Genomic DNA, 12422 nt, shown 5'->3' on the forward strand with positions numbered 1-12422 from the left:
ATAAATGTGTTGAGAAATTGTTTGAGATTGAGTTTGAAATTGAAGCAGTTGTTGAGAAAATTTTTAGAAGTGCTTTTTACAGGTATTTGAAGAACTGTTTTCTCAAAATACAGAGGGAACTCTGTCAAAATTTTTATAACATTTGCGGAAAAATAAAATGGGCCAAAATTTCCAACTAGCTTTCAATTTAATTAAATGTTTAAAATACTTGTTAGAAATGCTCACCACTTATCAAAAATAAGAAAATTGTTTTAAAATCCCTTATAGGGTACTTAATGAGTTATCGGTAGGTGAAGTTCGGTAGTTCATTAGGTATTCTACGGGATCATGTTATGCCTTACAGAGGGGTAAGGTGTGACACTATATATACACTAAAAGGTAAAACTTAACAAACACTATTTTTGCACTTTAATAAAGCTCACATCAGTCCTAAATATCAAAATTGATCCTCATTTAAGTTGCATTTCACAAAATTTACACAAGACACAAAATTAAACATGTACTGTCGACACCATATTTTGGCCGATCCCCAAAATCAATAAAACTTTGAAACCGATCCCCGGTACTAAGTCTCCTTCGGACAGCTAATCACATTTCCGATCCCTCTTTGATAGGCTGTCACAATTCCGATCTCTCCCCGCAAAGAATTAAATCAAATTGTTAAGTTCTCGCGTCAGTCATAGCTTTACCAGTCTATCGCTCACCGATCTCTCAAACCCATTGTCGAAACTCAGGACCCGTCAAGTATATTCCTGATAAATGAACTGGCACTAGATCTTTTCCTACCAGTTTTATTGCCGATCTCCCTTTCGAAAGATTAAGAGCTAAGGTTTTGGTACGGTTTAACGAGGGTTCCGATCTTAAGTTTTCAAGTTAAATTTTCAATTGTAATCCAATACCGTTCACCATTTCTTCCCCACCGATCTCATGCTTCTTGTGCTGTCCGATCTATTATACTTAGATTAATAATTGCATTTAGATCCTTAGGCAATTCGAGAGATTTTCCGATCACATCCATTCATTGAACAAAAGAGACATTCCATTTCATTTCATTTTTGTACAAGCTATTGGTGAGGATCACCCCGGCTGATTTATTTGCTCACTCTCTCTCTCACCTCGGCTTCCTCCTCACGGTCCTCATCGTCGCCCTCGGGGCAGTCGGCCATCCAGAGAAGTCCTCTTGAGGTAGCGCTCGAGTTCAGCCAAGAGGTCCTTGTGAGCATTCACATAGGCTCGGCTATTCCCGCCACCATCTCTTCGTCTCTCTCCTTGACTCCTCGTCTTTCTCCTTAAGCTCCTCATCCTTCGCCTTGAGTTCCTCTATAAGTTGAGCGACTTTGGCGGCCGTTGGCGTGAAGCGCTGGACTTCCCAAGAGCACAGTCCTCTCGGCCAAAATATGATTACATTCGGCTGTCTTCATGGATCTTTGCACGTCCATCGACTTGAGATATATAATCCCGGCGGATGAGAGTTGGGATCGGAGGAAGCCACTTCCTCTTTCTTCTTCCCGATCTCCTTACCCGGGCCTGAATCTTTTCCCGAACCATGGTGCGGTTCACGGACACTCCACGTTCGAGCTCATGGATCGAGTCAAGATATCATCGAGACCATTTCGGATAACTTTGTCCCGATCCTCCTGTAAGAAGATGGTAGACCCCAGGACTTTGGCAAAATCGGGGTTCTCCCTAACAGTCGGTTATTCTTCAAGGAGTCGATCAGTATTTGAGCGCCACGAGAAGAGGTCCTCCCAGAAGCTTGAGTAGGCCCCTTTTCTGTGCTTGGAACAATTGGGAGAGGTGGAGGCTGCTCTTAGTTCTAGGAGGAGATCGGACAGCTTCGGCGGACCGAAGGTTGAGCGGGTCTCTTTGTATCTCCCGGTGCTCATGGCCGGTGTTGAAGCATTCCGACGCTTCATCTCCTTTACTTTCCGGAGATCTCTCTTTCCTTCTTCCGCTTCCTAGAACCCTCACCACCCGCCATACCTTCACAAAGAAAAGGTTAGTGAGATCGCTAAGGTCGTGAGAACTGAGATATAGAAAATACCAATGCCGAGGTCAGAGAGCGGAAGTTCGCGGTCTTGGCCGGTGAGCAATTGAATAGTCCAATGGTGCAGCTGGCGATCACCGCATCCAAACAAGAACACTTTTGAGTGGCGGCGACTCTTGAGATCCATCACTATTAAGCTTTCCTCGACTCGGGGTAATGTGCTTGGAAGCAAGGGCCCCTGGTACCACGGCTCTGGAAGTCCTCAAAGCGGCTCGGATCTTTGCTCCTCGAGAATGAAGAAAGCAGTTCTTCCAATTCTTAAGGGATGAGGCGGATCGGAAAAGAGCCATAATGAGGCTTCGCTGAAAAGAACCGATGTTCGTCATCCTTCCGGCGAGTTAGTCATGCGGCTCGGCGAACACCTTAGCCGTAGGTCTGATTCCCTTAGCTCGGCATAGACCTCGGAAGGCTACCAAGATCCGCCACGAGTTGGGGTGAATTTGAACAATGCATGCTCGGTGAAGTTTTAGGACCTCCTTATAGAAATCGTCTAGATGGAATCTCAGACCGGCCTTTAAGCTGTTCCTCGTACACCATAACCATTTCATTCTCTTCAAAGGAGTGATCGACACGAAGATCGCGGTGGCACTTGTTTAGCTGTTACGAAGCTGGCCTAATGTTATATTCTTGGCTAAGCGATTGCGGTCGGATTCTCGAAGAACCAAGCGGTAGCTCGTCTATAGGAGAGTCTCTCCTGAAGAAGGTGCGAGCCTTGATGGTATGACCCGCCCCGAGTTGGAGCGGAGGCCTGGGAGGTTCTTGTTGAACGCAGCCCGATGCCTCTTCTTCATCGACGATGACCACGAGGCCCGAATGGAAGGAGGGCTCGCGCTCTCGACCTTCTGCACCGCTCATTTTCAAAAGAAACAAAGAATTTAAACTAAAAGGAGGATCAAAGCCCTTACCGAGTCGATCGGCGTCGGAAGAAGCGAGAAAATGAGAGAACTTGAAGTTGTGAGCAAGAAAGCGAAAATGGAATGAGAGAACAACTGGCTAGTCCCTCACCCCTATTTATACTAGTCCGAGCATTTAATGCTCACGAGATTCCAGGCAGTGCATCGGTTAACGTGTGCTGCCAGCTGTTCTGACACGTCTCTTGAACATCCCAAGGAGATCGGTTAAGTAGAGGTCGGCATAATAAGTTGAATATTTTGAATAAAGGATCAGTTAAGAGTCATTTTGTTAGAATCCAGATCGGACAAATATATCAGAGATCAGAAAATAATCAAATAAGATAATAATTGGAGAAACAAGATTTTTATTTCCAAAAGTTCGGATTACATCATTTGGGCGATCTCTAGGGATCGGATTATGATAAAGGTCTAATTACATCATTTGGGCGATCTCTAGGGATCGGATTATGATAAAGGTCTAATTACATCATTTGGGCGATCTCTAGAGATCTGATTACATTGAAGGATTACATCATTTGGGCGATCTCTAGAGACCGGTGGAACATCCTATCTAAAGGACCTATGTCAAAGCCTAGTCTCGTGGCTGAATCAAAAGAGGTGTTTGATCAGGAGACCGGCTATTGACATCGGATAGATGTACAGCTCAGATGGGGTGACTATGACTCCCATGAAGATGAGAGACATCGTCACCGATGTTACCACTCGAAACCGACCCGCTGTCGGAACACCCAATGTGGAGGAAAGACGCTGTCGGAACACCCAATGTGGTAAGAAGCCGAATAAACTCAGATGAGCGACTCGAGACCGGCATGATCAAGGTCCACAATCCAGATCGGTCAATTGATCCAGTTCTCTCACCGTCATCAGACAAGGTTATTCGATCACCGGGATCGTAAATTTTCAGTCGGTGAGTAAAAAGGTCCATCGGAAAGGGATCAAAAGCCACAGTCTTAGCCGGAATTACTGCCGGAACAGTTAAAACAAGTAAGAAGGAAGAGGAGAATCAGATGAAGGAAATGTCTCTGTTGTCAGGGGTATATATAGGGGGAAAACGAGCATTTATTGCTAAGCAGAAAACGAAGCGAACGCTTCGGGAATCGAGGGGTAATTAATGCTTTGACCAGACCAGACCTGAGGAAAGGAAAAGATCGGAATAGTAGATCGGAAGGTGGGAGACCAGCATGAAAGATCGGAAAGAACATGTGAAAGAGATCAAAAAGAGAAGGGATCGGTAGGCAAAAAGAATAAGACAAATCCCAATAACCGTCGTCAGAATCGGGTAGAGGTAGTTAAGGCGTTGCAAGCGAGATCTCCACCGCACGCCTAAGAATCGCCGCAATCTTGACAGTGCGAGTATGTCATGAGATCTGTACATTCCAATCTCCACCGTTGATCCCACTTGTAAGGACAAACCGGAACCCTTAGATCAAGAGAGAAGCGACAATACCGGCGTCTTTCGCTCTTAGCCCTCGAATCGTTCGGACAAGGAAATTTGGACCGTCGGATGGAAAGAAGAAAAGGACAAATATTATGAAGAGTGATCTCAACCATTCATTTTGATTCTCTTTAATTCCTGAACCTCCGATCATGTCCTTCAAATCTTGACCCTCCATCTCCTCAAAATAAATCCGACCCTTCACGAAGAGCACCGATTCCTATAAATACCGCATAAAAAGCTGTTCAAGGGGGACGGAAAAATAGACAAGAGGTCATTATTATAGCAGAGGAACTCGAAAGTTCATTTAGTTTGTTACTCGCTATTTAGAAGTGTCGATTAAAAGACTTTTGAAACTAGTTTTCAAGTGTTTTCTTGAAGAGATTCGAATCTGGAACTCTACATTTCGGTTTGTTCATTATCTGGTCATACTCTCACTTTCTGCCTTTTATCATCTCTGTTTTCACTGTCCAAGCTCAACTTCATATCACTCGGTTCTTTCTATCTTGATCTGATCGCATTTTAGCTAAGTACCCTCCAGTTCACGAAGAACACCACCCTCAGGCCAATCAATCCGTTGCCTTATCACCATTCGACACCCCATAGTTATTTCAATAAAATTGGCTCATACGGTAAGAGCTCGGTTTATTAAGTGCCTATATTTACTTTCCGCATTTTCTTTGTTCTTCTTACATCTGTGACTTTCTTCAAGATTACTTTTGCACAAATGATCCCTAAAGAATGACACTCCCAAATCATCTCTTTAGTGATCAGTTCATTTTTATTAATCTTTATCATTTCTGAAAGCAAGTTTTCTAACTCCTAGTAGTATGTAAATGGTTGGGTAAACGTAGGTAACTGCAACTTAGAGGTCTCTTTTAAAAGAAAAAAAACATGAATAACACGTCAGGAAGATAGCCAAACTATTAGGTGGCGTAAGCGACAATTCGGCAAGATGTCATAAAGCGAAATAGAATCAAAGTAAACAAAACAGAATAGATCGGATGTTAATAGATATTGGTAAAATGACTACATGAAAAGGTCAGTGAATCAAGTCTAGTGTTCCCGTTCATCCACAGGTATCCGAAACCTTATCCGACATTTTTGAATACGAATTCTTAGTTTTAGGTTCTTAGGACCCGTAGTGGTTAAATTTTTAAAGGTCGAAAAAGTCTTTGTCCGAGTCCGTCAAAATAGAAGAGGTCGGAAGAGTCCTTATCCTATCCTTGCCTAAAAGTTTTAAATCAACAGTTAAAGGAGATCGGAGGAGAGTTCTTATCGGTCTCCAACCCAAATCCCAATAAAAGAAGATCGGAGGAGAGTTCTTATCCAGGTCTCCAATCCAAAAATCTCAATACTCTTAAAGGAGATCGGAGGAGGGTTCTTATCAGGTTTCCAATCCAAAATTTTTATGAACCATTAAAGGAGATCGGAGGAGAGTTCTTATCCGATCTCAGATCCAAAATTTTACAATACATATTTAAAGGGATCGGAGGAGAGTTCTTATCAGGTCTCAATTCAAAACCCCAATAAATATTCAAAAGAGATCGGAGGAGAGTTCTTACCCGATCTCCAAATCAAATTTTAATAAATATGCAGAATAATCTCGCAAACAAAAGACATAACTCAACTTCAACTCACTAAGGTTGTCTCATTTACTTATGTATCTGGGTAATCCAAATGGTGAGAAAGCAAATATTCCCCTATATCAGAAGGGTAACATATTCATTCGAGCCTTCCTAACTATCAAATTTGAAAGTGTAAAGTTAAATCTACTTACCCTTATTAAGGGACGAGGTGAGGTGCCTAACACCTTCCCCACCCGTTTACGGACCCCGAACCTAGAATCTCTGTCTTGAAGTGGTTTCATTTTTAATTTATCTCCCCAAATGGTTTTCTTTAGTTTCCCTCAAAACTAAGGTGGCGACTCCTCACTCTTTCCCACTTCGGTGAGTGATCGTCCAGGCGACCGCAAAATCCCATTGCGACATGTACTATCAAGTAAATTGCAATATCAGCAATTTAGCATAAGTTTAAAGGTGTTACTGTTCACAAGTACTAGATAAGGTGCAGAATTTTGCTTATACTTGCTCCCTTTCAATTCTTTCTTTTTGCTACATGTGTTAATTTGCCCAATCTTTATGAATGACCTACGAAAGATAAACAAATGTCACCTTTGAATTTAATGAGGGTAAAAGCTGAAAATAAAATGAAACAAAAGATTAATAAATTATAAAATGATACGCTTGGGTTGCCTCCCAAGAAGCGCTTGTTTAAGGTCTTAAGCTTGACCTTCTTTTTAAAGCTCATGGTGGTTGGAATTGGAAAATATTACCTCCCTTCACAACAGGTGCTGAAATGAATTTATACTTCAACTTTTTCCCATTATATGTGAAAATACCTGTTGCTTTGTTCCGAATCCCAACTATATCTTGAAGATTATTCTTACAAATTTTAGATGAATCTCCTCTTTTGAGTGATTTTGATGGAGGCTTGAGCTTAACTTTTGAAGCTTCATTGTTAATCAAATGAGATGGTGAAGCTGACTTTTTCTTTCGCACTTTATGCTGATTGCATTGCATAGGAATAGCTTGATTTTCCTCTAGTTTAGTAACTTCAATTTCAGCATCATGCTTTATAACATCTACCCTATAACAAGAATTCATCACAGCTGGTTCCTTGGAATGTTGGAATAAATTAAACTCTATTTCCTCCTTCCCCACTGTCAACTTCAATTTCCCATTCTTTACATCTATATTAGCTCCTGCAGTGGCTAAAAATGGCCTTCCAAGTATGATGGGCGTTCTTACATCCTCCTCCATCTCTAGTACAATAAAATCCACTGGAATGAAAAACTTCCCAACTTTTAATGGTACATTCTCTAAAATCCCAACTGGATACTTTATAGATCTGTCAGCTAACTGCAAAGAAATAGTTGTGGGCTTTAGATCTCCAACCTTTAACTTCTCACATATGGAAAGTGGCATCAAGCTAACACTAGCCCCCAAGTCACATAATGCTCTCTTAATACTTGTTTCTCCAATGTGACATGGTATGAAAAAACTTCCAGGATCTTTCAGCTTAAGTGGGAGCTTGTTCTGCAATATAGCACTGCACTCCTCAGTAAGTGCAACAGTTTCATAATCTTCCAACCTTCTTTTATCTGATAAAATCTCCCTCAAAAACTTAGCATAAGAAGGCATTCGAGAAATGACATCAGTGAATGGAATGTTGATATACAACTTTTTCAAAACTTCAAGGAATTTCCCAAACTGCTTATCTAATTGTGCTTTATGAAACCTCTGAGGAAAGGGCAATGGTGGCTTGTACGGTGTAGGAGGCACATATTTCTCTTCTATTTTTTTTTTATCTTCTTTCTCTTCACTTGCTTCCTTACTAGCTTTAGCTTTAGTTGAAGTGGATTCACTCTCACACTCATCTTTCTTTTCTTTCAACTTTACTTCAATTTCGTGTTCTTCCCCCATTACCTTTCCACTTCTTAAAGTATGACAAAGATTGCTCCCTTGGATTCTCAGGTTGGCTAAGAAGCTTCCCAAAAGCTTTACTATTTAAAGAGCTAGCCTGTTGAGCTATTTGATTCTCTAACATCTTGTTGTGTTTTGTCATTTGATCTACTTTAGATGCTAATTGAGAAATCATATATTGTTGACTTTGATGGCTGACAAGTAGAGTCTCAATCATAGCTTCTAATCTAGCTGTCTTGTTTGGTTGTGCTTGTTGTGGTAGAGGTGGAGCAGGTGCATTTTGAGGTTTAGGAATTCCAGGAGGAGGATCTCTATTCTGCTGAAAATTCTGATGTTGTTGATACCCAGAAGGTTGCTGAAAATTCTGATATTGTCCTTGTCTGCCTCCCCGAGAGAAATTGGGGTGGTTTCTCCATGCTGGATTATAAGTTGCAGAAAATGGGTTACCACCTGGTCTTTGATTGTAGTTCCCCACATAATCCAGTTGCTCACTTGAAAAATCTTGATTAAGTGTAGAAAAATCAGCTGCACAATTGACATTTACAGCTCCAACTCTACTGAGTTACTAGAACCTCCAGCTGAAGAATCTACTTTCATGCTTAGCTTGTCCATTTTCCTTGTCAAAGCATCAAACTTAGCATTAATCATATTCATGGCATCAAGCTCGAACATACCAGCTGGTTTCTTGATTTCATTCCTCTCACAGCTCCATTGGTAGTTGTTATAAGCAATTTTATCAAGAGCAGAAAAAGCTTCATCTTCAGATTTCTCCATAAGATCACCTCCAGAAGATGTATCAATTGTACTTCTAATAGCTGGTGAAACTCCATCGTAAAAGTGTTGAACAAGCATCCACTTAGGAATCCCATGATGTGGACATCTCCTTTGCAAATCCTTGTACCTCTCCCATGCTTCATACAAGCTCTCATCATCTCTAGGTTTGAAAGAAGTCAGCTCATTTCTCAGCTTAGCTGTCTTGCTTGGTGGAAAATATTGAGCTAAAAATACTTGAGAAAGTTCATCCCATGTTGTGATAGAACCCGGTGGCAAAGAATGTAACCACTTTCTAGCTCGGTCCTTCAGAGAAAAAGGAAATAATCTGAGTCGAATTGCATCATTAGAAACTCTATTTATCTTCAACATATCACTGATCTCAAGAAAGTGTGCTAGATGCACATGTGGACTTTCACTTGGACTTCATCCAAATTGTGATTGTTGTACCATCTGACAGAGTGCAGGCTTTAGTTCAAAATTGTTAGCTTCTACTCTTGGTCTTGTGATACTTGGCATGAAATCCCCAATGTTAGGATAGGCATGATCCTTCACAGAGCGGTTGTTATTGTTGTTGGCCATTTCTTCTTGTAATTGCTCTTGCTCTTGTGGTCTTTCTTGTTGTTGTTGAGCTTTAATCTCAGCTTTTCTCCTTTTAGATTCTGCTCTTAAAGCTTTTGCTGTCTTTTCTATTTCTGGATCAAAGAATAAATTGATTTCTTCACTTTTTGTTCTTCTCATAAAATAAAGTACCTAAAAAACAAAATAAACAAATTCTCAAAGTAAAATGGTAAAAAGAAAATAAAATAAAATGCCCAAATTAACCAAACAAACAATTGTTCAATATCAAACAAAAATCAAATCCCCGGCAACGGTGCAAAAAACTTGATGGGGCGAATCCGCAAGTATATGGGTCGTCTCAAGTAATAAGGTGCTGAATCAAGTATCGTTCCCACGAGGATTTACAGTTTGAGTACCAAACTATGAATGAAGCGATTATTTGGGCTAATGATTAATGAAGGAATGGTAAATATAAATGAGCGAAGTAAATTGATTAATCTAATTGGAATATGTAAAGAGCAAGCAGTAAATTCTAAATCTAGTATGCAATTAAACTAAATTGATAATAGGTAATTTAAATGAAAGTCTAATTATGTTAAAAGTGATTCCAGAGTTGGGGGTTTATGCATAAATTAGTTGGGATTTGTCTTGGCCATTCCAATTTTTAGGGAAAAATAGAGTTTGAAGGTGATTAATTCTAAATTCCTTTGATTTCTTTTTTAAGCAAACCAGAGTGTGTTCTAAAATAACCAAACATACTTTCGTACGATATTTGATTAATTTAAAAACCATTAAGTTTTGTAACCAATCATTAATTCCTCTTAAAACCCAAGTTGATTTTAAGTTCCAATCCTTGATTATCTATCAATGACTTTCACCTTTCGGTCCTTCAATCAAAGATTAACACAATACCCAATGGGTACCAATATTAGGCAAGTAAATCAAGCACACAAGGAAGGAATCAAAACTCATATTTATGTAAAATAAGGAAATACCCAGTCCAAATCCACAAATTAATCTAAAACATATTTTCCAACTCTGAAATCTAAAGAGTTTACTCACTCATGATGGTATTTACAAGAAAGATTGATGGAAAAGTAAATAAAAACATGATAAGAGGATTAAAATAGAAAAACCCAGGTAGAAGAACCCAAAACTCTAGTTTCTAGAGCTCCAAAAATGGTTGTAGCAGCTCCTCCCCCAAAAGAAATGGCGTCTCCCCCTCTCTCTCTTATATTTTCTTTCCTTTTTTTTTTCTCCCCCCTTTCCTCTTTTTTCTCCTCTGACAAAAACTAGGAAATGATGAATTTATATCGTCCCAAAAAGTTGCCCTAAAAGTAAATAAGAGCCAAGGAGTAGATAGGAAATGAGGTGTAAAATTATCTAAGTCAGTAGCATTATTCACGTTCTGGGCAGTCTGCTTAGGGTACGGCTTAACCCTAAGCAGCTTCTTAGCAAATTTCAGCTTCTAGTCGCACTGTCTGCTTAAGATTAAGCAGACCCTCAACAAATCTCGGCAGACTTAGAGTAAAATAGATTTTTCTGCTTATGCTTAACTTATGCTGCACCTTAAGTACTGCCGCTTTACCCTAAGTAAGATCTTAAGCAAAGTCTCAAGCAAATTTCGGCTAACTTGCTCTTTCAAGGCTTGATTTCTTCAACTTTCCTCTATGCTTAAAGAACTCCAAATTTCTTCAAATCACTTTCTAATGCACTCATTGATCTTTGATTTGCCACAAAATCCTATAAAAAATAAGAAAATTATAAAAATCAAATATAAAGTATTTAAAGTTAACAAATAAGCTAAAATAAAGCTAAAAACATAAAATATACTAAAATATAAGGGCAAAATGGATGCAAACTACCCTAAAATGCCTATATGAAATGAGTGTAACACAGAGTTGCTGGAGGTGGAGGCTCAGGAGTTGCTGGAAGTGTTGGTAGTGGAGTTGGTGCAGGTGGAGGTGGAAGTGCAAGTGGCGATGGAGCTAAAAGAGGTCATGGTGGCAAAATTGGTGGAGGTGAGGGTGCAGGTGGTGGTGTAGGAGTTGGGGGAGGTGTTGGTGGTGGAATTGGAGTAGGTAGTGGTGGCGGAGTTAGTGGAGGTGCAGGTGGTGGTATTGGAGCTGGGGGAGATATTGGTGGCACAGGTGGAGGTGTAGGAGCTGGGGGAGGTGTTGGTGGTGGAGTTAGAGGAGGCTGTGGTGGCAGAGTTAGTAGAAATGGAGGCATAGGAGCTGAGGGAGGTGTTGGTAATGGAGTTGGTGCAGGTGGAGGTGGAAGTGCAAGTGGTGATGGGGCTAGAGGAGGCCATGGTTGCGAAATTGGTGGAAGTGAGGGTGCAGGTGGTGGTGTAGGAGTTGGGGGAGGTGTTGGTGGTGGAGTTGAAGGAGGTAGTGGTGGCAGAGTTGGTGGAGGAGGTGTTGGTGGTGGAGTTGAAGGAGGTAGTGGTGGCAGAGTTGGTGGAGGTGCAGGTGGTGGTATAGGAGCTGGGGGCGGCATTGGTGGTACAAGTGGAGGTATAGGTGGAGGTGTAGGAGCTGCAGGAGGTGTTGGCGGTGGAGTTGGAGGAGGCCATGGTGGCAGAGTTGGTGGAGGTGGAGGTGCAGGAGTTAGAGGAGATGTTGGTAGTGAAGTTGGTGCAGGTGGAGGTGGAAGTGCAAGTGGCGGTAGAGCTGAAGGAGGTTGTGGTGGTGGAATTGGTGGAAGTGCAAGTGCAGGTGGTGGTGTAGGAGTTGGGGGAGGTGTTGGTGGTGGAGTTGGAGGAGATAGTGGTGGCGGAGTTGGTGGAGGTGCAGGTGGTGGTATAGGAGCTGGGGGAGGTATTGGTGGTATAGGTGGAGGTACAGGTGCAGGTGGAGGAGTTGGTGGAGGAGTTGGTGGTGGAGTTGGAGGAGATGGATGTGCCAATAGTAGTGTACGAGTTGGAGGTGGCCTTGCTGGTAGAAGTGTCAATGGTGGCATAAGAACCAGTAGCAATTTTGGTGATGGAGTTATAGGAGGTGGCGGTGGTGGAGGAAATCCCGATGGTAGTGGAGGTAGCAAAAGTTGTGGCATGGGTGGGATTTCTAACCATTGTTTGGGCGGTAATAAAAAAGATGTTCATATTTAAAAGTGTTATCCATGGTAAAGGGAGAGGCCGAGTATAAAAGGTTAATTATTCCATCACCATTGATGGTGGTGAATTACTTGATGTTGATATTTGAAGC

The 12422-nt window shown here is 41.3% G+C and overlaps 1 protein-coding gene and 1 non-coding gene across 2 annotated transcripts; both read left to right on the top strand.

Annotated features, from left to right (window-relative positions):
- Positions 1-8743: 8743 nt before the first annotated feature.
- Positions 8744-8850, top strand: LOC131178210 (small nucleolar RNA R71). Its single transcript, XR_009147343.1, has one exon. It is a non-coding gene; the product is annotated as a small nucleolar RNA R71 (small nucleolar RNA).
- Positions 8851-10422: 1572 nt separating this feature from the next.
- On the top strand, positions 10423-12325 carry LOC110647909 (glycine-rich cell wall structural protein-like). The gene is made up of 2 exons (XM_058143170.1): positions 10423-10427; positions 11113-12325. The coding sequence occupies exons 1-2, from the start codon at positions 10423-10425 to the stop codon at positions 12323-12325; spliced, it is 1218 nt and encodes a 405-aa protein (XP_057999153.1).
- Positions 12326-12422: the final 97 nt, after the last annotated feature.

This window comes from Hevea brasiliensis, chromosome 2 (assembly GCF_030052815.1).
Source record: "Hevea brasiliensis isolate MT/VB/25A 57/8 chromosome 2, ASM3005281v1, whole genome shotgun sequence".
NCBI lineage: Eukaryota > Viridiplantae > Streptophyta > Magnoliopsida > Malpighiales > Euphorbiaceae > Hevea > Hevea brasiliensis.